The sequence below is a fragment of the Stigmatopora argus genome, chromosome 3, assembly GCF_051989625.1.
Source record: "Stigmatopora argus isolate UIUO_Sarg chromosome 3, RoL_Sarg_1.0, whole genome shotgun sequence".
Classification (NCBI taxonomy): Eukaryota; Metazoa; Chordata; class Actinopteri; order Syngnathiformes; family Syngnathidae; genus Stigmatopora; species Stigmatopora argus.
Genome location: NC_135389.1, coordinates 12,103,317 through 12,128,633, shown reverse-complemented (window position 1 = coordinate 12,128,633; position 25,317 = coordinate 12,103,317). Strand labels below are relative to the sequence as shown.

Below are 25,317 nucleotides of genomic sequence, written 5' to 3'. Positions count from 1 at the left end.
TGAAAGTTTGCACATCTAATCAATATATTTGGCCAAGTTTGTGGGATAGTTTAGCACTAAATTATAGAATTAATGGCCAATTTCTGATAATGAAAGTGGCTTACCAAAATTAAATGTTATCCATTGTTTCCCCACAGATGATAAATACTGGGTTTTTAGAGAAGCAGATGTACTGCCAGGATACCCACAGCTCATTCGGGAATACGGTCAAGGTGTTCCTCCTCACGGCATCGACACAGCAGTCTGGTGGGAGCCCAATGGATATACCTACTTTTTCTCTGATGACCGGTATATAAACTCTTTTGTTCATACAATTTCATTTTCTATTTTTTTAAATCAATATTAATCTGCATACTGTCTTGCTGTAGGTACTGGAGATTCAATGAAGACACCCGTAAAGCAGACAGAGACTTCCCAAAACCAATCAGCAGATGGGGAAATATCCCTCACTCACCCAAGGGAGCCTTCCTCAGTGATGATGGAGGTAATTGATGATTTATAGTGAATTACTGAGGCATCTTTCAATGAGTAACAGCATCTTTACTCAAGAGCAAGAGTCAAAAGCGAGGTGAAATTGCAGTGTATAATGTCAACGTAGAATGGTTAGGCGTGGGCAAGTTGAGCAAAGTGAGAGTGAGAGAGTGGAGGAAGGAACTCTCTGGTTTGAGGCTTTGCCAGCACTTCCCTTTGGAAATTAGATTTGTGGCAAAGTTGCTTCTAATGCACCCAATGGATCTGATGTATTTGAGTGGCTAAGAGCACATTTGTGGCAACACATTCATCTGTGCTGCTTATATAACCCTTTTCCAATAATGCAACCAAGCGTAAATAAGCATGGTGAGCCTAAATCTACAGTCATGGGGTAACGAGACGTTGAAAAAGAGAGGAACCCTATTGGTAGACACACAAGTGGCAGCCTGGAGCAAGGGCAAGACACACAAAGACACAAACCTGAAATGCACCAAAACATTTAACTAACTTAAATCCACACAGTCCCAGTCCAAATGGATTAGATATTTAACGCCGTCACTGACAATGAAGCACGATGATTCAATGTCAGCCATCCCAGTTTAAATAGATGAAAATGAAAAATAAATACTGGAAGGTACCGTATTTACTCGCATATAAGCCGCATTTGTCGGACCAAAAAATGACTGAATCGAGGGTACGGCTTATCTGCGCATAAAAAGACGACCTGCACAAAACCGCAAGGGGACAAAGACGAAACTCCATAACACAAGACAATGCAGGTGATACGGTCATTTATTTCAAAATAGAGAAAAAAATCAACAGATAAAACGCTAAACAAAATTTATTTTGAGGTCTGAATGAAGTTCAAGAAAAAAATCCACGATGTAGTGAAGCCGCGAAAGTTGTACCGCAAAATAGTGAGGGATTACTGTATTTCGACATTAGAAGCAATTTGGCTGCCACAACATTGTAACTTCTGTCATTAAAAAGGATCAGGTTCTTATCAAGATAGACATTTCTTTTTTCAAATTGAATAATTTGATATTTTGCATTTACAAAAACAGGCATATTAACTTCCTTATGATGACCCTAATCGCATGCTTTTGATTTATACAGTATCTCAGAAATACCACTTGCGAGGATTTTCTTAAGATTTTCCCTTCAAAGTAACATGTGTACTCCCTAATGACACCATGAATATGGAGGTGAAAATTGTGAATCAGGGGGCGGCTTATACGCGAGAAATTGTAAAATTCTACAATTTTAAGGGTGTGGCCTATATGCAAGTAAATACGGTTGCATTTTTTTTCTAAACACTATGTTTTGTCTCTCACGCAGCGTATACCTTTTTCTACAAAGGCGCCAATTACTGGCGCTTTAACAACCACAAGACCGAAGCGGACAAAGGCTACCCACGTTCCATCCTCAAGGATTTCATGGGCTGCGTGGGCATCCCGGAGCCTCGGCCAGACCCGAACGTTGATCTTGTACCTGGAGCCAAACCCACTGAGCCTTCAGAAAGAGGTAAGGATGAGCGCGAAGAAGCCAAGCACATGGACGAAGACACAGCAAGCGAAAAAGACAACGAAGGCGCTCGGGCGGAGGAAGACGACAACCAAGTCAACGTGGTGGTGACCGTGGCAGACGACGGGTCCAAGGTCATGACGCTGATCATGGTGGTGATCCCTCTGGTGCTCATCCTGTGCATCCTGGTCCTCGTCTATGTTATCCTTAGAACTCTCAAGAACAAAGAGACCCCCAGGGCCCTGGTGCACTGCAAGCGCTCACTGCAGGACTGGGTGTGATGCACAGGAAAAACAGAGAAAACTCGCAGGTTTTTTTCCTGCAATACTTGGTGGGAAGATTGTTTTATGGTGGCTATTTAGCCCCGCGTAATAATCAGCAACCTGTGAAGTGGTTACTATAGTGCCTGTGGAGTTTGTTCACTATTTACATCCTTTCCCTTGTGCCTTTGTGCTGTTCATTTGATCACTTTGTCCCAACTGCCGTAGACTGTGAAAGACACAGGGCACAATAGGAATGTGGGTTTTTTTTGTAGCTATACTGTACGTAGCAGAGGGTTAGTAGAGTCAGTAGCCGTCACACAATTAGATGCTCAATTTCTTAACTCACTTGTTGTTTAACTGCTTTGTTGCAGATGTTTCTCTGCGCGCCTGCAAAAAAAAGAAAAGAAAGAGCACCCGCTCCCAGGGGTCGTCCTCCGAGCAGCGCAGGAATGTGAGGCAACACATGCCCAAACATCACATGATCGCAAATGCCCCCGATGACACGCACAGAGACCACTTCCCTAAACACAGGCACATAAACCCCTGCAATTTTCCCCCCTCCTCCCACTAAAATGACTTATGCCGGCTCCACCGCTAAATGTACAATCCCAGCAGAGTCATATTGCTGTATGACGTGGCCAGTGCCAAGCCAGTGAAGAGATTCACTTTGCGGTGTTTAACCAATGACGCCTTTGCTGTAACTTCAAAGGGAATCTGTTTCTTATACTTAAGTGACGCGTGGATGACGACTGAGGAACAGCCGGGAATCTGATTTCCATCGGTCCCATATGCTGCCCATTTAGTCGTGAAGAAGGGAGAGAGAAATGTAAAAGAACAGGAAAATGTTGAGAAGAAAATGAAAGATTGCGATGAGGGATTGCCGGATATTTTTTCCTTGAAAAAGGAACAAGGGAAGAAAGGAAAGAAAAAAGGGAGTAGCAGCGCTGGCGTTGTGCCTCTTGACCTACATGATTCAAATCCCACTCCTCTTTTTTTCACTCCGTTGCCATGAGGAGGAGATGACTTCCTCTCTCACCTCCTCCCTTCCTCTTCGCTCCACTTTTCTTCATATGTTCCGTTCTACGTACAAGGTTTCTTGAACGTCTGCATTCTTCTGCATTCTTCTGCATTTGTCAACCTGAATCATTTCACAAGATGGATATACCATTTTGCACATTTTGAGCTTGCTTTTCCCTATGTGAAAAAGCCAAAAAAAACACACTCCAGTCATCTGCATTTTCTTTTTGTAGATTCTTCTCTGAAGATTCAACTTTGTTATGTTCACTTGCACAGTCGTACTTATATATAACAAAAAGTTCATGCATGCAGAGCATGTTGTGTATGAGGGTGATGAAACGGTCAATAAAATTCGCTGGTAAAACCTAAACAGCACTATCTGTGTTTTTCCCGACACATGTGCTTGTTATTAACTGGTCTTTCTAGGGCTTGTTTAGAATGTAGGATAGTTTTCCACAACAAGAGGGAGCCCTTTCTCAAAAAGGTTGAAAAAAATACTTCCTAAGGTTTATAGTCTTTTAAACCTTAGGAGAAAAAAAAATATTACTGGGATTTTTTTCAAAAATGTATGTTTTAACAAGCTAAATAGAAAATGTAAACGGGTATTTTATTATTCTTAACCCTTCACAAATGCTTTTAGTCAGATTTGCACAGAAAGAATAGAAAATATCCAGCGTCAAATTAGAAAAGACCATTACAAAACATAGCATTTAATTGTGGGATATGGTGTAATTATAACATACAATTACTATATATATCTATATATATATTTTTAAATCCTACATATTGAACGATTGAATTCTTATTTTCAATTTTGTCTCTTACAGCACAAATGCAACCATAATGTAAATTTCAGGACCCTGCATCATTTTTAATGGTGTTCAAATATATTTATTGGAGGGTTGACAACAAGCAGTAGCTGTAATGCTCATTGGGATTATGCAATTCTTAAAAATACAACAATTTTCATTTTTGCCACGTTCCTTGTCTATTGTGAGGTAGTAGTAAGTGTATGCCTCTGTGTCACAGTTCATCAGGATTAGCTCAATACAGATCATCCATGACTGCTTTAGCAACGTTCTCTTCCTATGGTTCCTGTTTTCCTTCCTGTTGTCACTCGCTTTCGTGTGTTTGACATCCTTCATGTACTTCATTGCTTGCACGCCCTAAAACAAAGTCTCTCCTTGGTCTTATCCAGATGTGGGGTTAAGATTGAGGCCAGTGTTGCGGTGCCATCTTCCAGCCTTAGACCTGTTCTCACAGCTTATCCCCTGCTGAGCACATAATGGGATCTGCAACCTTCCTCTTGTTACTCTGGCAAAGCACTGGGAGCTTTGGAAGATGACCTCCTGGACTCCATGAAGGTCTTTCTCCTTGAAACACACTCTGGTGCCAATGAATATATTGAATTATTAGGCAGAATTGACCGAGTTTGTTTACTTGATGCAGAGATACAGATGCTTTAAATATAGCTCTCTTGGGGTGACCCTTTTCACCCTTGACTGCAAATATTATTTTATGTTCATATTCATCCATTGTATTTCCTGGATGATGTGAATATAATTAACAAAAAGACAAGTAAATAAGAACAGCCCTTTGTCTAATAAGCTTTACTTTCTCCCCACCTCCTATATTCTGGTCGCGCAGTTGACTTAATATAGCTTATGGCTAGCCACTTCGTTAAAGTCCCACGTCATCGGCGGGAGATGAATGGGGATTAGATTTGTTATCATGGGATATGGGGCAATCGTTTAGGGGCTCATTGTGGAGATAGCAAACACAAATATATCTCTAAAGCCAGAAAAATGTTTTTTTCCCCCAAATTTGAATTCATAAGTGTTTTTGTTGTTGTTCACAAAGTGGCGAATCTTGATCAATGCTCCTTTTTAGAACTAATATTGACACTGACCTATTTCTAATGAACCTATGAGGAATTTTCCAAAAAAGTTCAGTCTGTAGCTACTGCCCCTGTTTTTTGGGGGGGTTTGAACAATAAGTATCATGTCTAGGTAGTATTTCTGAATGAATAAGGTTGAAAAATATTTGCATATTATTGCACCATTGTCGTCAAAACCTAACTGCGTTTGGTGTCATTAGAAATGGAAACCCAACAATTTGCTGTGCTAACATGGGGTGATGTCCTCATCACACTTTGCTCATCCTCAATCTGGATCCAAGTCCTAGATTGGGCCTTAACCTTGGCGTGGCTTAATCCAGTTAGGCACAGGCAGCCATTGTGGAAAATCCCCGCAGAGCTGCGTCGCACCGCGGATCTCCTCGACCCCAGCGGCATGCTGGGTCTCCTGTAGGCCCTCAGGTAGGAAATTAATATTTCAATTTTTGTTTTCAAGTTGATGTTGAAATGACTGAGACAAAGCGGGGCCAAAATCCAACAAGATTATTTGACCTATTTCAAAAAGGTGCCATATTCATAGTCTTACGGTACAAACACACACTTTAGTATTATTTAAATACTGTACTTACAAATATTTGTAACAATCCACTTCAGAAAATGAGTGTAATTTATGTCATTTTATTCTTACTTGATTAACAACTTCAGTTTTTAGGTAACCATTATGATTTTAAAACATTACCATCAAAATCATCGTCTCCTCTGCTCCTCTCTGAAGGGCCCCTTGTCAGTTTGGAAAATTACCATCATTATCATTATTATTATTCAATGTTTACAAAGAGCTTGTGTGTGCGTGTGATCCACAGAATGTTCAACTGGGTTGTGAAAGTGGTCCCCCATCCCCCTGGATCTCCTCACGCACATATCAAGAATGCTACTGAGGTCATTACACACAATTCCATCCATACTGTATGACTGATTTGTATACTCTTTAATATACTCTGAACCCTTTTCTTTGTCGTACATTAAACAGCAGCGATGCAAAAGTAGAGATGGTGAGCATAACTTATATTTTGTATTTCTTGTGCGGGTATTGATTTTTCTCATTTTAATGATCTAACACAGTCAAGAGTCCTCCACTGAAGAACTCAAGTGATGCATCAGAGGACAGGTATTTTTTTTCCAAGTTTTTAAATTCTTTAAAAAGTACGTACATAAATGTGCTGTTTTCTCTGCCCACCTCCCCCACAGTCAGTCTCAGGCAGGGGTCTTAGGTTGGCTGTCCAATGGCTTTGCCAGCGCCTTGCCTCAGCCTGCCGGAAGCCCCCATTTGGACAGTAAGGTGAGTCGTTCAGATTTTTTTTATAGTTGAAGAATGAAGAAGGAATGTGATGCTCATCAGGCACACTCTGCAGATTATTAGAGGGGTTTAAAAAATCCAAATAATATTAAATAGACACAATAAAAACAGTCTATTACATCGCGGTTATTCACCTATTGCTGAATGTCTTGGAACATATTGACCATGATAAACGAGGTATTACTGCACATTAGTTCTCATGAGTAGAAAAAAGGACAGACAACGGGCATCTCGGTGGGAAGAATTGAAATAGAAAAAAAAAATGCAGATTTAGTTTTTCCTGATCTGAAAGAGTGGTGAACAATGTAAATAATGGTATTTTCATTAAGTGGCGATTGTAAGTGGTAGCAGTCATTTTTCAGTTTTAGCCAATCAAATAAGAGTATTGCAGATTGCCCGCCCTTCCTTTTGACATCATTATTACCCATCGTCCCATGCTCCTTTTAACAGTGTATCCGAGAGATATGTGATTATGTGCGTGGGTAGAAGTGATGTCTCAAAATGGATGTGCTCGTATACCGTGGGATTTTGTTTTTAAACTAGGACTAAGTATGAATTAATTACAAAATATTTGATAAGTTAAAAAAAATATGTTTCATCCATTGTCAGTGCTCAATTTTCTGGTATATCAAATCAATTTACATTAAGGTTAGTTTATGGTTACTGAAATGGAGAAATCTGAGTAAGCAAATTTTAGCTACAAAAGATGGATTGTTTTGAAAAATTGGTTCTGCAAATCTATATAAGTTACTTTTAGGCTTTGCAAAATACCATTTATCTGGATAACTTTATTCATCCCGTATTCGGGAAATTTCATTGCGACAGTAGCAAGAAAAGGCATAGTTATAAGTTAGACAGTACAGTCGCAAAGGCTGCACAACGACAAAGCAAAAGCAAAAAGTACAAAGCAAATCAAAGTAAATGGAAACAAAAACTGGAAACACACACAGGAAGTCTTCCACAAGATGGGGAACTTCTGCAGACTGTGACCGAGATAGAGAATATGCAGAGTCACTCTTCCAAGCTTATCCGCACAGTTCCTCAGTAGTCTGGAGCTGAAGACAACAGTAGCAGAGTAGGGCACCTCGACTCCGTTGCTAGTAAGCGCCGACAGCTCTTCCATCTTATCCCACGATGGAATGGTTGGTCAGAAGCGTTGCCTCTTCTCCCGGCACTTTTGTCCAGCTCCGAATCCCCGGCGGCACCGAGGTGCTGCTCTTTCCGCTGCGTATTGTAACAGCTAGTCCCATGTGTGTGACAGCGTAGGCATGGCTGAATGGTTCAAAAAAAAGAAGTAGCAGAAAGAAGCCATGCTAACAGAACAAGGGAAGTTGTAAAAACATTAAAGCAAAAAGTATAAAGTACAAAGTAAAGTAAAAAGGAATGTAGTATTAAGAAATATTAAAATGTAATTAAAAAAAAGATAGAAGGGCTGTAAATCACGAAAAACAAGAGTGTACAGAGCTACTTCCACCTGGCTCCCGCGTCAACGGCGCCATGTTGGAAATTTATATATAATAAATTATAATAATAAATTATTTGTATACCATTCTGTTTCTTCTACAAGAAATACAAAGTTTCTTTTTTCTTATTTTGACCAATTAAATGTTGAACTGTTCTAGAAAAAAGATGTAAAATCGCACTTTAGATTTTCCTCAAATAATTGTTTTTTCACTCTTTCAATTGAATTGCAATTCATGTGTGATGTTATTAATCCCGAAAATTCATTACAAAAGCATCCGAAGAATGTTTTTTTTTTTAATTGACTCCCATCCCTAGTTTTAACATTCACAGAGCCCTATGAAGGTCATTTATACTTGCTTTTGCCTGTCCCATTACGCAGAAAATCATTTATCGTGTAATCTTTCTATTTCTCCTCACCAGTCTATAGGAGATGGAGAAAGGTGAGGTTCTATTCCATGGCGTGCACATTGCTTGGATGTCTTTAGTGGCTAAATAGCGTGCGTTTTCGTCTCAGGACGGGAGTGATGGGTTGGGTCACGACCAGCCTGACCAAGGTTCTGCCGCAGCCCGACGAGAAGTACAGAGAAATCCAAGATCGTGACCCAGAAGAGCACACAGAGGTGAGATGCAAATCTGTACTTTTTCTTGACGCATTGCATGCTTCAAAAACGGATCAATTCTGTTGCAGGTGTATGAAGTCTCAACAATGCCAGGTATGTCAAATATTTATTTTCTGCTGCATTTATTTTTTGATTTGCGTGACATTACACATTGTTGCAAAAAGTCTACTAATATTCTGTCCAGATTTTGACCCGCTACCACATATCCCAGTAGTGGAGATGGTGTCAGAAGATGAGGGAGAGGAAGACGACAGCCAGTCTATGTTCCCACCAAAGTGAGTGTTTGCCATCGAGGGCTGGCAGTGAGCGATTATGTTTCGGTGCCACTGACGGCCGTGGACGTCCAATCCATGTGCGAATGACGGCCAACATTTGAAACAAATAGAACTGTTTTTCCGGGCTTCAGCGTGGTGACATGGTTAAAGCAGCAGATTCCGCAGCCGATTCTAATCCCCGCGGGTTCTGTGCCCCTTGAGCCGAAACCCAAAAAGAGTCCTCGCTCATCTTTGGACAAAAGTACATACTTTAAATTCCTTGGTGGGAATACTCAAATTCTTAGACTTAACCGTAGTGCCTCAGTCGCTTGTTCACTGACTTGCTTTGTTTCCCGTCTTTTCCCTTGCAGTTCTTTCTCCGCCACCTGAATCTCTCAGTGGAATCTCACTGGACACTGAGAGCAAAACCTCAGCGTAGGTTGCCCTCCTTTGGTCTTTCACAGAGCGAAAATTCAAAAAAACATTTGAAAATGTTCACTTGCTTTCAGCATTTTTATTTCAGTGCTTACATAGAGTTCATTTCACTTTCTTTTCAGGGTGGTCGGTTGGTTCGTGTCAGGGCTTGGCTTGAAGCTCCCTCAGCCTGTTCTTCCGGCCTCAAACGACGCGGAGGTAAGCTTGGACCGCTCTTTTTTTCTTTCGACCCTGATGTGCTAACACGATCTTCTCCGTTTTCAGGCCGCGGCAGACATTCTCAAAAAAGGTGAGTTGTTTTATAGATCTATTCAGTATTAGACACTTCCATCGCTAGTTAATTTATCCCCTCCAAAGCCACATTTCGCAGTTCAGTTCAACCCAGTGGGGGCAGAAGTGCTAGTTGAGAGCTTAACTCAGTACCTCTTCTCCTTCTGTTTCAGGGGGGAAGGCGCTGCGAGCCCCTTGAACAGCAGGAGGAGACGACTGGGGGACGCTACCGTTTTCACGCATACATACGTACAGTTGCCTGTCAACGTTAATCAATGTGGCGCTACTGCAGTTTCTTTTTTAAATATCTATGCAAATCTAATCAAGGCAGCTTGAAAATGTAACGAGTAGACAACTCACCTTACTGTACTCAATACAGTTGAATATGAATGTATAAGATTTGTCTAAACTAAAGTCATATCATACGTTCATGCATAATATGTTCCCCACTGAGTAACTTATCCCCCCCACATACCAAAATCATATTGCATAGGTTAGCTCAATGTTTGCCATTGATGGCGATAGAAGTGCAATCCATTGAAACTGGCAGCCCATTTGTTGTACAGGATTCTTTTCTGTTACATTCATGCCTATAAGTCACATCTAAATAAGAAATTCATTTAAAAAAATGTATATTTTGAAGGAAATCATTCATATATGCTAAATATAATTATATGGCAGCTACGCATTATAGTACTTAATTTTTATAACACGTTAAGTATATTTTTACTTTTAACCCCATTTTTACTGAATAATAAGGGATAAAATTGAAATATACTATGTAATATTTATAGTATTATATAACCAAAGCTGACTTCCATTAGACTTTATCGAGCAAATCTGGTCATATGTAAGAAAACATTAGAATTAGTTTGCTGAAGGCCTGTTTTAGATTCGCTTGATTTCTGTTTTTGGCCTTGAACTGTGAAATGTGGCCTGTGAATGTGTGTTGTGGTGTGTAACATCCTCTCCTTCTCAAATTGAAACAAATATGTGAACAAACCGTAATTTAAAGATGCGGGAATGAATAAAGAGTCACTTTGTGAGCCAATGTGAGTTTTCTTGTGCTGGTCACCTCGTGAGCAAGAAGAAATGTCCAAATGTCACCTTCCAAACAAAATGATCTCTCTCAGCGTCCACCCAGCTCGACCCTGACATGGTGTTAGAAGATGTTGAGTCGGACAACGAGGCCCCCCAAACGCAACGGGCCACCACGCAGAGGAGACGACGCAGTTCCTCTTCGCACCTGCCGGTTTCCCAACCGGCTTTGGTTCGAATTCTTCAGGAGGATGCCGAGACCCAGACGGGCCGCTGGACGCCATTCGTTGAGAGTATCAAGCGGGAGGCAGAAGGTGTGGCTTTAGCCACCATGGAAGAACGGTAGGCTCTCGAGGGTCAAATCCATCCATCTACAGGGCTGTGAGGGACTGGCTACAAGTTGTTGTCTGGTGGTAGTTAGTAACATTTATGACACATCAGGTCTTGGAAATCAATTTATCATTGCTCATGTTTTAGTATGTGTAGCTTCCTTCAATACAGCCTCCGTTGTGCAACTCTTTTTGTTAGTTTGCAGCAGGAGCGCGTGGAGATGGCCCTCATGGCGGCAGAAGTGGCCAGGCAGACGGCTGAGATGGCGGTCCGGCAGCTCGCCAGTGAGGGTCAGTCCATCAAACTCTCTCTGGGGAGTCAAGAGTTGCTGGAAGAACCTGACGCCGAGTACGCCCTCCATTCCGTTGCACTCAAAGCCGACACGTGATGTGATGCGCTGCTTTCTGTTTTCAGACTGGAAGTTTTACAAGAGGAAGAACAAGTCAATCATCACGACGTAGAGTAAGTTACAAACCTTCCAATCATTTAAGACCATTACGTTTTCTTTGTCTTTTTGAGACACCGTAATCAATTTGAGAGAAACGTGAAAATATATATAATATCAGAGGACAGAGAAGCGTGTGAGGCAGGAGCATCGAGAACTTTCTTTCTTCGCACTTGAGTGAAGTTCATCTGATGTGATAAACGGAATACATTTTTATAATGCAAGGTCATATTCTCCTAACCTATACGATCAAATTGTATTGCATTCACAGCAATGTCAACGCAGACACCGTGTGATTAACCCTCAAATCCAAATTCAATTCCGACTGCCCTGATCTGATTAGCAATCAGTATGCTGATGCCGTTCCAAATCCCAAGGCTGCCCGGTCATGTGACCCGCCACGCGTTGCCTCGGTATGACAACATGGTCCCCTAGCAACCGCAGCTTCCCCTAGCGACGTCAAAATCCGCCCTCCCCCTCTTTCACACACCATCCTTTCCACTTTCTCTCTCTCTCTCTCTCGCCGTGGTTCCCACGGTAACCTGCACACCTGCTGCTGCTGTTCTGTCACGTAAAGAGGAAGACTGACAAAAATGAAAATCAAACATTAGCCTGTGGTGTGACTGCCTTTTAAGGACAATTGGAAATGTAGTGTATTTATCGAAGAGATGCTTGACCGATTTTTTTTGGGCCTCACAACAAAAGCGTCAGGAACGTTGATGGATAAAGTGAGTATAACGTATATGTGAATGTAGTCTTATGTTATCAATTGATGCTTATGAAATCCTAGCCCACCTTTGCCATTTGGATATTAATATTGTTAAACTTAATGTTAAATGTCAAGGCAAGCTTAGTCATCTGTTGTCGCAACCAAGGGCGCATCACATTCACGCTAATTAAAAGTGGGGAAAGTCCATGTCAGCACATACTGCCATTTGTATTTCCAGTCTGGGTTTGAGTTACGGTAATTATGGTGTGGAAAGAGGAAGGGATTACTTTGTGTCTGGAACTTGTCAATTATTATTTTGCAAATGAACATTTCAAATATCGGTTTTCAGTGAGCAATGTATGCATTGGTTGAAGGGAAAAAAGGCTATGATTATAAAAACAACGAGAATAAGCAGTAGTTTGTTTATATCAGGGGTGTCAAACTCATGGTCCGGAGTGCAATTATGGGACTTTTTTTTGCAGACCATGCTTTGGACATTTTTTTAATATGTTTGCCAAGCCTCATGAGTTTTCAACAGTGTTTATCTTGAAGTTAGTAAAGGTGAATTAGCCAGGCATGTGCGAAATACAGCATTATCAATGGTTCCAAAGAACAAGAAAATCAAAACTGTTCATATTTTCTTCATGAAAGTCGCTGATGGATTAGTTGTACATTCAACTGACTTTGGTGGCAATGTGAGTGTGCGTACGAATGGCTCTTCGTATGCCCTAAGACTAACTGGTGACCAGTTTAGGATGCAGTCTGCCGTTAGCCCAAAGTTAGCTGGTTTCAACACCGCCTATCCCAACTGACTGGTCGCCAGTCAGTCGTAGAGCACACATAATGACAGACAAACATTGGCAATCCCAATCACAACGCCACCAACTGGGAATATATACATACATTTTTAGTCAAAATGAAGAATAACGCTTCCTGCCCACAGAAAAGAGGAGCTTCAGCCTGTTGTGGAGCAGGAAGAAAGCACAACTGAAGAGCAGACCATCATCGAGGAAGGTAAACAACTGCAGACACTCGCCTAAATTGCACATTAACACGTATATACGTACTATAGGACAGCTCTACATAAGCAATACTTACATGATAGGCTAACCTTATCTTTTCTATTCCACAAAAGTTCAAGTGAAAAACAAACAAGAGCCTGCCGAGGAACTTGCGCCAAGAGCGATATCGCCCTCTCCGCCTCCCAGACTTGAGCCGGTGAAGGAGATTGAGCCGGAAACTGTTCAAAACGTGGCGGCAGAGAGCCAAGAGGAGCTTCCAAAAGTTCAGCCTATAACCCAGCAGCCACAGAAGGACGACAAAGACACCCGAGAGGCCAAGACTGATCAAAAAGTAATGGACACGCATTCATTTAACATATTTACAGAATTTACTGCTGTGTTATCCCTGTGAGACATAGTCATCGTTTATACGGTAAATGACAGATGAGATTTTGACATGCAATTTGCCAATGTTGATATGTTTTATGTTTTTTTAGGAAGAGACCGCTGAAGACGAGTGTGAGGGTAGGTTCTAGTTCTAGGTTCTAGCGGCTCAAATTTCATTTGTGAAACATTGCACTGGAACCAGTCTTTGAGAAATAGTTGCAAATGCAATTATTTAAGTTGGCACACTTGTAAATCTGCAGATTTTTAAAAGCTGATCAGAATTGGAGTATTTTTTTTTCTCCTTCTAATTTTGGCGAAAAAAAAGCAAAGACATGACAAAATTGCCAAAGAACGCACAAAGGATATTTACCTGTCAAAAGTCCTGAACAACCATGTATCGTTCACATTAGCAGTCTTCTGACCTTCATTTTGACATTTTATCAAAAATGGCATCACCAACATGCCGGACGGGCATGATTTTGAATTTAATAGCTGACATCAGTAATCGTGGTAGAAGCTGCTCAATAAAGTCCATTGCGATGAATATTTTAGCTGATTTCGGCGTTCTGATGGACCTGCTTACAAACACACATTGACGCAAATCTTTAAAACGCAGAACTTTAAATGAAAGTTTCTGAGGTGAGAGGATATTCAAATATGACTTTGAAAATCTTACTACTATTCACCTCTAGAGACTATGCACCTGGTTTGGGTGGAAAGGTGCGCATTTTTGCACTGTCCATCCCTTCTTTGGCTGCTGTTGTGCTAATAGAAAACATTACTTTATAGGAATGGCTCATTTCAGAATTAGAGGACATTCTAAGTTCATACAAAAGAGGTGCGACTTATAGAACGAAAATAAAGCTTTTGAAAGCTTATTACAATACGGAATATGGCGCAGAAAAGTGAAAGTTTTTTTCCTCCAGAATTTTATAGTTAGAATGTCCTCCAATTCACGAATGACCTGAGCTCAGCAAGGAGTCGAGCAGGATTTTGGCAACATATAACTCTCCACTTGTCTCCTCTATAGCGCCGTTAAGCTGCGATGCATTTAAGAGCTGCCTGATGCGCTTCCCTCTCACCTCCGAGTGCCTGGGCAATATCAACGCCTACTTCAAAGAGAACGGCATCTCACGTCCCAAGATCCCGCCCATGCCTAAACTCCCCGCCCAGCTGTCCGACCTCACCGAGCGTTTGCCCTCTCTGCCCCCCGAGCTGCGCCAAGAGTTCTCTCAGATCCGACTCACGCAGGTTCCCCGAAACGCGGCCCGCGGTTTGAGCGAGCTCTTGCCCGTGGTCTCCGACGCCGCCACCACGGTCGCTTCCGGTCTCAGCGCCGTCTCTGAGAACTTGGCCAACCTTCCGCAGAAGCTCTCCCAATTTCCCAGCAGAGCGCGGGAGCGTCTCGGCAACATCCGGAGCCGCCTCAACAGCCTCGTACCTCAAGATGCCTAAAAGACGACAACAGCAAAAACAAAAGCAGGACTTGGAACTGAACCCCTTTACTCCTCCTCCTCCTCTTCCTCCGCAGCTGCGTTCCCGCTCCCCATCTCCGTCCTCGCCCAGCACCAGCACCCTCGACTTGCCAAATGTCCCCATGTACCCCCGCCTGCCGCCAATCGTCAGCCCGCCGTCCAAGCACCTCAGCTCCCTGCCTCGCCAGCTTTCCGGTCTCTCTAACCCGTCCTTTTTCATCGAAGACGGCTCGCCCGTTTCGTCAATAAGACGTACAGGTGAATCTGCGAGTCTGACAATTTTTAACGACCAAGTTTCAGTGCGGCGGCCCGGTGGAGCAAGTGGTTAGCGCGTCAGCCTCGCAGCTCTGGGGTCCTGGGTTCAAATCCAGGTCACGTCCACCTGTGTGGATTTTGCATGTTCTCCCCGGGCCTGCGTGGGTTTCCTTTGAGTACTATGGTTTCCTCCACGTTCCAAAAACATGCATGCTAGGCTAATTGGACACTCTAAATTGCCCCTAGGTATGAGTGTGAATGCTTGTTTGTCTCCTTGTGCACTGCGATCGGCTAGCCACCGATTCAGGGTGTCCCCCGCCTCTGGCCGGGAGACAGCTGGGATTGGCTCCAGCACCCCCTGCAACCCTAATGAGGATAAAGCGGTTCAGAAAATGAGCTGAAATGAGATGAGTTTCAGTGCGGCGACCCGCTAGAGGAGAGGTTAGCAGGTTCTACTCGCAGTTTTGAGCTCAAGGGTTCAATCCCGGGCTCTGATCTCCCTTGAGCAAAAATTGCGACATGGTAGGCGGATTGAGCACTCCAAAATGCGTAAGCACGAATAGTTTTTTTTAGTCCAATTGTGCCCTGTGATTGGCTGGCAACCAGTTCCGGGTGTAACTTTCCTCCTGCCCACAGTTAGCTGGGATAGGCTCCAGCACCTGTGCGACCCTCGTGAGGATAAACGGTTCAAAGGACAAATGAATGAATGTTTCCGAGCCATTGACAAATATAGACCTAACTCCTGATCAAATGACCATTCGCCCTCCCCAATTCATTGGAATGGTACTTCCACCGCCGTCATTGGCAGCCAATGAATTAACGAGGGAGGCAGAGCTAAACCAGATGATCCAGATTGATCAGTCTATGTAATGAGCTATCAGAATATGCGTCCAGATGGCCTAAATATAGACACTCAAGGATTACATTTTTCCCTGCTTTGTCCTGCTTGGCTGCTACATTCAAGAAAAAAAATCTAAGTTGTAGTTGCCAGAATTGGACCGTTAAACCCGAACGAAAAACAGTAATCGTCATTTAAAAAAAAAAAGACAAACAGTCATTTAAAAAAAATAAACAGTAAAAAACTATATATTCTCTTTTTCATGTGTATTTTATTTAAAAGACAGGAAAAACAGTAGATATACATTTTCAAATGTGTATTACTACAAAAAAAATGATTGAAATCTTAAAATTGACACGTAGGAAGGCATTATCTCATTTTTACAGTTGGTTTTATGATTTTTTTTTAACTTGAACCCTGTTAGAAAATGCTTTTACACCACGCTTTTGCCCTCTAAACTCCACAGAAAGTTCTCGACTTAGCCTCCGTCCAGCCGTCAACGTTGAGGATGTCGACTCTCACAGAGAGGAAGCCGGGGAGGGAAAAAGAGAGCAACCCCCTAAGGCGCAGGACCTCCGAATAACAACCCTGACTGTCCCCGTGACCCCAACAGGAGGTCGACAGAGGTATGAGTTACAGCTAACTATATACGTACAAGCAAATATGTGTTAAAAAGTTTCTGAGTATTTTCTCCTCATTTTCCATCGGCAGCAAAGGAGAAAAAGAGTAAGAAGGCTGCATGGATTGTTTACATTTTCATATGTGGAGCTTCAAGACATTCATGCAATGACATGTAGCTTCACATAATTACATTAAACTTGCTTGCCTGGAAGTGAATCCTTCCCCCCACAATTAGCTGATTTTGTTTAGATTAAATCAGCAGAATTGAGCTGAATGGTTCATCTTTTCCTTGTCAAGCAAAGCTGTCCCTTCTGCCCTCTTTTGTCCCTTATTTTGCAGTGCTGTGTTTGGTATTAATGTCCCGCAAATGCCGTTGCACACGATGTCTAAAGTAAAAACAGCCCCTTAATCCAGTGCATCCAAAAATGTTTGGTAAATTGATAAATAACAAAATTTTATCCATCTGGTGTGTAATAATGAGGAAAAACGTAACAAAAAGCCAGCCTTTCCAGGAAGTTGCTGACCTTAATACAGGCAGATATTTTATAAATGCCGTTACTATTTTAGCCAATAAAATACGACTATGCGCATCCCGTGACATGAGTCACTCCCATTACCAATTGCACCTGCACTCAAGTCTCTTAGTGAGTATGTGTGGGTATAAGTGACATCACAAAATGGCTGCGCTCGTAAGCACTGTTATTTTTATTTTGTTTAAACATCATTATCTCCCCTATCAGAGGTCTAAATAAGTTTCATTTACATTACTGTACTTTAGGGCAGATTTGAAAGGTGCAAAAGATGTTAAGGACAATGTGATGGTCTGAAAACAAACATCAAGCTACACTTATTCATACACTAACCTTTAATCTAAATAAATGTCTGAAAGGGCTTCACGGGCCGACAGTTGAAAGAATTTACAAAATCCACTTATCGGAACCACCCCAAAACAGAAGGAAATAGGAAACTTGGCAAAGGGATTGGCCCCTCCAGACAACAAGGGACGTGAAATGGGCAATAAATAACAAATTAAATGATCAAAACACAATTGAAAGTTCATCCCGTGCACACGGTCTTTGCAGAACACAATTTTGTTGTGATGAGTTGGAAGGATTGTGTTGATATCGTCGTTTGTCGTGAGTGTGACTCCTTACAAATAGTCCCGTTGTCATTTCACCTCATGTTTTTATGTTTGTCAACATAAAGAGGCAAAAGTCAATAAAATGATGCATCAGCCTTGCAGTCTGGCTGTGTCATTCTGTCCACTACATGTTATGGAATGTCTCTTCTTTTTTAAATCTTCTCTTGATTTTTGTCTCTGGACCTCCCCCTTCCTTTTTTTTTTAAATTCACCCCATGTTTCTTAAATTTCATTCCAACCATGCATAACAGTAGTGGAGGAAACATAAAAACAATCTGGACAAAAACACAAGACATTTGAATGATGAATCTATCTGCTCTAGAGTTTGTTTGTCTTGTGATTTTGCCTTCACTTACTGATACACGATCCCATTGTCATTTACAAGAAGAACCAGTGACCAAATTATCCCAAACTATTTTTACCTGTAACAGTAGGAGGCTGCATTCTCAAAGTGAAGATGATGACGAGGAGGTGAGCATCCCTGTACGAGCCTGGGCAAGCCAGTCGAGCATCCACAGCTCCGACGACCCGTGAGTATCGGACGGCCCACGCGGACGGTCCTCCTGACAACGCACTTTTTGTTTAATTTTTTTTAAATTTTTTTATTCTAAAGCTTGCGAGAGCGTCCGTCTTCTTCCGCCAGTCAGACGAGCACGGCGGTCAACGAGCGTCTTCAGGAGCTGGTCCGAATGTTTAAAGAGAGGACGGAGATAGCCAAGGAGAAGCTGATCGATCCTGACAGCTCTGATGAGGACAGCGTCATCATCCCCTGTGAGTGATGCACACATTTTTATAAATGTGTGTAGAAAGTACTTTAAATTCATTTCAATAATAAATATAATTGAAACAAATATTTTCACCTCTCACAATGCATTTCTGTAAGTGGTTTCTCCTTAAATTCTATCATTTGATGGTTGTTGCTACTCAGTTTAATTGCCCTTTTCTGTCAAAATAGATTAGATGTCAAATGGTGTCAATGGTAAGACAATGATTTAAATAAGTACCCAATAAAGTTGGAAAAAAAAAAACATTATGCATGAAAAGGTAAAAAACAACAACAACTGTTTTCACACCAATTGACAAAAGAATAATATTTTGATTCAGGGTTTTACATTTTTTTATAGGGCAAACTAAAGGTTAAGGCATAATAATCTTATTATATTCCCATTCAATTGACTGAATGTCTGTCTCCAAAACCTAACTATTAATATCTAAAATGTAGTCCTGGTTGAAAAAGCCTCCCATGTGTTCTTCAGCTCCCCCACGGGCGGCGGGACCACAACCTTCCGCCGCAGATGCGGAGGAAGAACGAGCTGAGGGTGATCCGCACATATCCGACCATCAGGTGAAATCCCCTCGACGGACGAGAGGCTTTGTCCGCTACCGCTTTCCAACCAGCATCGACCCTTTCACCAGTGAGAAGCCCGCCCCCTCTCCCTGCTTGGTCTCCATTCCCGCACTCAGATTTTATTTTAATTTTCATTGACCTAAGTTCCAAAGATAAGATTCTACTGCTCCGTCATGCCAACGGGACTTTCTCCATCCCCTTTGTGTGCTTCTTCCCTCAGATTTAATGTACGTCTTGTGGATGTTTTTGGTGTCTTTGGCATGGAACTGGAACGTTTGGTTCATCCCAGTGCGCTGGGCTTTCCCCTACCAGACGCCAGGCAATATTTACTACTGGTTGCTGACTGACTACATTTGTGATCTGATTTACATTTTGGACATCACCGTCTTCCAACCACGCCTGCAGTTTGTCCGTGGAGGGGACATAGTGGTGAGTGCCATAATGCAAAGGTCTGCAAACTGCATGTGTGGCAATTTGGAAAATATCTTTCAATATGGCCAGCACAATAAGCTCAAATGTTATATTTTTTCTGTTGTTGTTGCTTGTAGCCCTAACTCATTCACAACCATTGATAGTAGTAGTGATCATGTTTCACTGCCATTGACGGAGAAGTACGTCCAATCCAGTGGGACTGGATGCCTATCTACGTCAATGGTAGCCAAAGGCTTTATAATACGTATATATTTTAAATATATGTGTATATAATACTAGCATCTTCTGTTCAACAAATAAAAGTAGAAGGATTTTGTGTTTGATTTTCTCTTAGAATGCCCTTCAAAAGTTGTTACGTCTTTGTTATGAGTGATTTGACGTATTTTTTTTTTGTCTTTTCTTCACAGAGTGATACAAAAGAAATGAGAAGCAATTACATGAAAACCAATCGTTTCAAAGTGGGTGAGATGTTTATTCATTTGTAATAATAGCTTCAATGTAGGCCTCAGCTTCCCGCACATAAATGATAAAAGCTGCGTCACGAATGGACAGATGGATCTATAATAATATTATTTTTGCACGGTTGAAAAGAGTTATTTTATGTCAAACCTTGCCCAGAAACTATCAGTGAGGATACGCCTTGTTTTTTGCAGTTTGATGTGGTCAGCCTTCTTCCTCTGGAGCTCTTCTATTTTAAAACTGGCATCAATCCTCTTCTACGCCTACCCAGGTTACTCAAGGTAAGCATTTTAATTAGGAAGAAATATGTTCTTTTCAAATATCCAAAACACTAAATACCTGTTTTCTGTCAATGCTGCCCAGATCAACTCATTCTTTGAATTTAATGAGCGTTTAGAGGCCATCTTGACCAAAGCTTATGTCTACAGGTGAGCATTTTTTTTCTTAGGAGTAGGCTATCTGCTTGATCATTACATTTTGGCCAAAGAACACGAGAAGCATAAATAATTAACTTGATAATAGTCTATCACTGCAGGTTATAGTTAGTCTATATCCCAATATCATCTAGTTGTGGTTTACATGTGTCAAACTCAGGTCCTACGAGCCAAACTGGCTCACCATATTCATTTTTCCGGCCCTCAAAAGCATCAACTTCATGAATACCAAAAGCTGGATTTTTTTTAAAGAAATTAACAAACATTTTAAGAGCAATTAGAATAAAGATTTAAGACCATTTTCATGGGCACGCTCACAAAACATCCTAAAACTATTTCATGCAAGTAAAGGAGACTAAAACAATTACCAACTAAAAATAATTTCAAAACCAGGGGTTGTTCAATTTGGTACAATACGAGCTGGTACACTTACAGTATATACATAATATATATATACTATACTGTTTGTATATACTTTTATAAAACTATTTAACTTATATAAAAGTATATGTACAGTATATACTTACTATAGGTTCACATTTATGATGGCGCCATGAGGGAAACCATAAACAAAAATGAATAAGAGACTGATTTAATTTGTTATGTAGCGTCTACTATCTATTATTGGCATGGTTAAACTTTGAATTACAAAATTTGCCATTTTCAAGTTGTTTAATGATTTAATGGAATGTCAGTAAATCTGTTTATTGAACTCTGCTCCATTTCAGGGTGATCCGGACCACCACGTATCTTCTTTACTGTCTCCACTGCAATGCCTGTCTCTACTATTGGGGCTCTGCCTACAAAGGATTGGGCTCCACCAAGTGGGTGTACGACGGCAAAGGCAACAGGTGGCTGCGTCCGACACGGCGTGTTCTGTAATCGAATCAAATCAAATGTATTTCACATCAATGTCTTCTCTCACAGCTACATCCGTTGCTACTACTTTGCGGTCAAAACGCTCATCACCATCGGCGGCTTGCCAGACCCCACCACCCTGTTTGAGATAGTTTTCCAGCTCATCAACTACTTTGTGGGCGTCTTTGTCTTTTCCATCATGATTGGGCAGGTAGGTTTGAGAAAAGGCCAATCATCATGAACTAGTCATCTAAAATGATACTTTTCATAAAGGCACTTTTTAAATTTGTTTTTATTGGACTCCCCTCTAGATGCGTGATGTAGTTGGCGCAGCCACCGCCAGTCAGACATATTACCGCACCTGTATGGACAATACCATTAAATACATGTCATCTTATCGCATTCCCAAAGATGTGCAGAACAGAGTCAAAACATGGTACAACTACACATGGCAGTCACAAGGCATGCTGGGTAAGAAAAGGAGTAACGTTTTAGCTCCTTAATGCATATAGTAGTATTTGGATGACATGTAATACGTGGTGTACAGTATTGAATTGAATGCTTTTATTGTCATTATACAATTATAACGAGATTTAAAGTTTCGACACAGTGTACAAATAACAATAACAACAACAACAAATCAATCAATCAATCAATCATTAATAACAATAAATCATCAATAAACAAGTGATAAATATGTAGTCAACAATGTAAATAAGTGCGGAAGTGCACAGAGAACAACAAAAACAAAAAAATGAACATTTACATAATCATTAAATAAAAATAATAATATATATTCTGAGTTGATGCACCAATTTTTTAGGCAAATAGACAAGGCGGTTCATATAGCTATCAATCGTGCTATTTAATGTTTAGGTTACAAAATTTGGGGAAAATTTGATGTGTATTTTTCTTTTTTTAGGTAAAGGGTTGATAAATGGAAAAAATGAAAGTTTAGTTTTAGGTGAAAAAGGTCATGTTTGATTTCAATATTTTTAAATAAAATTAAAAATAAGATTAAAATCAATGGACTGTATGAAACATAATTAGAAATGCACTATTTTTCAAAGATTACAAAAAGGAGTGTAACCTCTTTTGGTGTTTTTTTTTCTATGAAGTTTATATTTTCAATTACATTTAATAACAAGTTAGTATTGAAATTTACAGTTTTTTGTTTTCAAATTAGAGTAAAGATTTTGTTATAATTGGTTATCATAATATTGTTTTAACCCTTTTAAAGAATTCTTATTAAACTTTTTTTTTTAAAGGAATAAGAGAACATTACACAAAAATTCATTAACTGGCGATCGAAATGATTTTAACCTATTTTGACTGGGAGATACTCATATTCTCAACACTGTCCATCCTCCAGATGAGCAGGAGCTGCTGACTCAGTTGCCAGATAAAATGCGTCTCGACATCGCCATCGATGTCAATTATTCCATTGTCAGCAAGGTGCCGCTCTTTCAGGTACAATTCTGTCATTGTTACTACATTTCACGTCCTCTGCGACGGAACTGTGCCGTGGGTGATTGTCTTGCTTTTGACAGGGCTGTGACCAACAAATGATTTTTGACATGTTAAAAAGCCTGCGATCCGTGGTCTACCTGCCAGGCGATTATGTCTGCAAAAAGGTACTTTGGACAAACAGGTCTGAATACCGAAGCAAAATGCATAAGTACTATGTCACCAAAATGTCTTCTTTTTTTTTTAAACAGGGTGAAGTCGGTCGGGAGATGTACATCATCAAGGCGGGGGAGGTACAAGTTGTCGGAGGAGCAGACGGAAAGACGGTTTTTGTCACTCTCAGCGCCGGCTCGGTCTTTGGCGAGATTAGGTTAACATGGTTGTTGAATCCTTTTAAAATCCCACGCGTGTCTGTGTTCGAGGATTCCAATCAATCCGCCTTTCTTTGATTGGCAGTTTGCTCGCCGTAGGCGGGGGCAATAGACGGACAGCCAATGTCGTCGCTCATGGCTTCGCCAACCTCTTCATTCTGGACAAGAAAGACTTGAACGAGATCCTAGTCCACTATCCGGAATCGAAGAATTTACTGCGCAAGAAAGCCAGGTACAAAAAAGTTTACCAAAGAAAACTCCTAGAGTAATCAGTCAATCCCCAAGCCAGAGGTTGCAAGTTTGATTCCTGCTCCTTTTGAGTAGCCCTGAGCCAGACGCTGTCTCATTATTTAGGTGAATGACGATGTCGTGTTAAAGCGCTTTGAGTTCAAGGTGGAAAGGTGCAATGCAAGTGTAGGTCCGTTTACAGGACCCCAAATTGGAGTTGCCGTCTCATGTTTCCCTCACAGGAAAATGCTTACCAAGGGGAAGAAGCCTGAAGCTAAAGAAAACATCAAGGAACCCGGTACAACCCAAGTTCAGGCCGGCATCACCAGGCCCGAGACTCCCAAACTGCTCCGGGCAGCTCTGGAGATGACTGAGAAGTCCTCCGGACTCAAAGGAGCCATGGCTCAAGTCAAGGAGAAGACCAACAAGTCCAATGTCTCGCTGCAGGTAGTATTTCATCCTTCTGTCTAACTGGCTCAGTGTCTCAAGATCTAACCCCACTGCATTGCTTTGCAGAGTTTGCTAAGTGAATCATGCTCATCGACTTTTCCTGTTTGTTGCCAAATCAAATTGAAATAAATTTTCTGGGATGGAGAGGATATTTAATTTCTAAAATATGTAAATCGTAAATTCAAACAAATTGTAGATTAACACAATATTTAATGAGTTAATACCACCAATTACCAAGTACAGTTCAGTTGTATTTAACTTTATCTAGTACAAGCGATTCCCATCTCTTGTTCAAGAACTGTTTCAAACATTTGAGAACCACAACTGCCTGGATTTGACTTTAAATGACTTATTTATGTTTTTATTGGGAAATACACACTTTGTGGAGTAGCACCATTAATTTCGTTATACACAGCTGTTGTATAATGACAATAAAGGCTTTTGACTTTGACTTTTTGACTCTCTTGCAGCCGTCCGTCTCGTCCTGCGTTTCCACGCCTTCCGCAAGTCGGGTTAGCTCCACCACGTTTCTGTCCACCTTGGCATGCTTCAATGAAAACTCGGACTTGTCGCTTTCCCTCACCGAGGACATGCTGCCAATGGATCACAAGCATGATGGCTCATTTGAGGAGGAGGAGGAGGAGGATGGGAAGGAGGAGTGCCAGTAGTAAGAAGTCCCCATTGATAAAGTCAATTTTGATGCACAGAAAGCAATATTCAGAAGGATTTTTGACTTACTGAGACTTTATGAACAAATGATCTTCCCTCAACCTCTACAAGGCATTTGTTTTTGCTGTTGTTGACCACAAAATGTTTAGTTTTTTTTGTACTGCAGATGGAAAAAAAGCCTTACTTTGACTTGTATTGATGGCAATAGCCGTCATGGCAGAATCACGCCTTAAGTGGTGGAGAGACCCTCACCACAACAAGTAGGAAGTTTAGAGACAGTAAACACGGACACCAAGGTAAGATATTGGCCAGGAGAGATGAAGCCATAGCAAGTCGGTCCCATCTCTGCATCTTCATGCTCTACCTGAGCCTTTATTAAAAATTACAGCAGTTAGGTTGCCTTGAGTGGCAGGTATCATCCCTCCGTCTTCGGGTGGAAGCATACGCTCCTAACTGTCGTTTGTGCGTATGCACCAAACTGCAGTTCAGAGTACCCACCCTTTTTGGAGTCCTTGGAAGGGGTGCTGGAGAGTACTCCTTCAGGGAGTCCCTCATTCTGCTGGGGGACTTCAATGCTCATGTGGGCAATGACAGTGAGACCTGGAGGGGAGTGATTGTGTCAATATGTGGTTAAGATACTATTGGAAGTATATATGAGAGTATTGGAACATTACATTTGATAACATGGTTGTACATAGAACATTTCTTTAAATAGCTTATGCTGCAGTGGTTTTCTTTTGCTAGGTGAGGTAATGAGGAATATGATTTTGTTTTTCCAGATGTACAGTGTGTATATAAATATAATTTCTCAATAAAGTGACTACCGTTTGA

At 41.2% G+C, this 25,317-nt stretch overlaps 2 protein-coding genes across 10 annotated transcripts in view; both read left to right on the top strand.

Moving 5' to 3' along the window:
• The window catches only part of LOC144071888 (matrix metalloproteinase-16-like), an 8,282-nt gene extending 4,637 nt beyond the window's left edge, over positions 1 to 3,645 (top strand). Inside the window, exons 8-11 of one of the 2 annotated variants that reach the window (XM_077597375.1) lie at positions 138 to 288; positions 369 to 484; positions 1,810 to 1,995; positions 2,630 to 3,645. In XM_077597375.1, the coding sequence (XP_077453501.1) occupies positions 138 to 288; positions 369 to 484; positions 1,810 to 1,995; positions 2,630 to 2,829 (653 nt within the window). In that variant the 3' untranslated portion in view covers positions 2,830 to 3,645. Of the gene's footprint in view, positions 1 to 137; positions 289 to 368; positions 485 to 1,809; positions 2,393 to 2,629 lie in introns of those variants that run through there. The other variant, XM_077597374.1, reaches the window with a different exon arrangement.
• LOC144071885 (cyclic nucleotide-gated channel beta-1) lies at positions 2,536 to 25,317 on the top strand. 8 transcript variants are annotated; one of them, XR_013299766.1, is made up of 40 exons: positions 2,536 to 2,709; positions 4,474 to 4,639; positions 5,454 to 5,592; positions 5,994 to 6,069; positions 6,161 to 6,182; positions 6,253 to 6,298; positions 6,379 to 6,469; positions 8,372 to 8,391; positions 8,466 to 8,571; positions 8,640 to 8,664; positions 8,756 to 8,846; positions 8,957 to 9,108; positions 9,197 to 9,260; positions 9,383 to 9,458; positions 9,525 to 9,549; positions 10,664 to 10,910; positions 11,097 to 11,246; positions 11,313 to 11,360; positions 12,996 to 13,066; positions 13,188 to 13,405; positions 13,551 to 13,578; positions 16,475 to 16,634; positions 16,720 to 16,734; positions 18,202 to 18,300; positions 18,384 to 18,541; positions 19,027 to 19,185; positions 19,339 to 19,547; positions 19,958 to 20,008; positions 20,204 to 20,290; positions 20,373 to 20,437; positions 21,172 to 21,294; positions 21,371 to 21,512; positions 21,613 to 21,772; positions 22,674 to 22,771; positions 22,852 to 22,935; positions 23,020 to 23,138; positions 23,225 to 23,371; positions 23,610 to 23,814; positions 24,288 to 24,782; positions 24,820 to 25,317. XR_013299766.1 is itself a non-coding variant. In XM_077597364.1 (39 exons), the coding sequence occupies exons 4-39, from the start codon at positions 5,995 to 5,997 to the stop codon at positions 24,483 to 24,485; spliced, it is 3,834 nt and encodes a 1,277-aa protein (XP_077453490.1). In that variant the 5' UTR covers positions 2,536 to 2,709; positions 4,474 to 4,639; positions 5,493 to 5,592; position 5,994; the 3' UTR covers positions 24,486 to 25,317. The 8 variants fall into 8 exon arrangements, 7 of the variants coding, with proteins under 7 accessions (XP_077453490.1, XP_077453491.1, XP_077453495.1 ...); XM_077597364.1 differs by having other exon boundaries at positions 5,493 to 5,592; positions 24,288 to 25,317; XM_077597365.1 differs by having other exon boundaries at positions 6,164 to 6,182; positions 24,288 to 25,317.

Coding starts and splice junctions, on each gene's coding strand:
- LOC144071885 (XM_077597364.1), top strand. CDS start 5,995: ATGTTCAACTGGGTTGTGAAAGTGGTCCCCCATCCCCCTGGATCTCCT. Junction 9,550..10,663: donor GGCAGACATTCTCAAAAAAG/GTGAGTTGTTTT, acceptor GATCTCTCTCAG/CGTCCACCCAGCTCGACCCT. Junction 18,542..19,026: donor GGACAGCGTCATCATCCCCT/GTGAGTGATGCA, acceptor TGTGTTCTTCAG/CTCCCCCACGGGCGGCGGGA.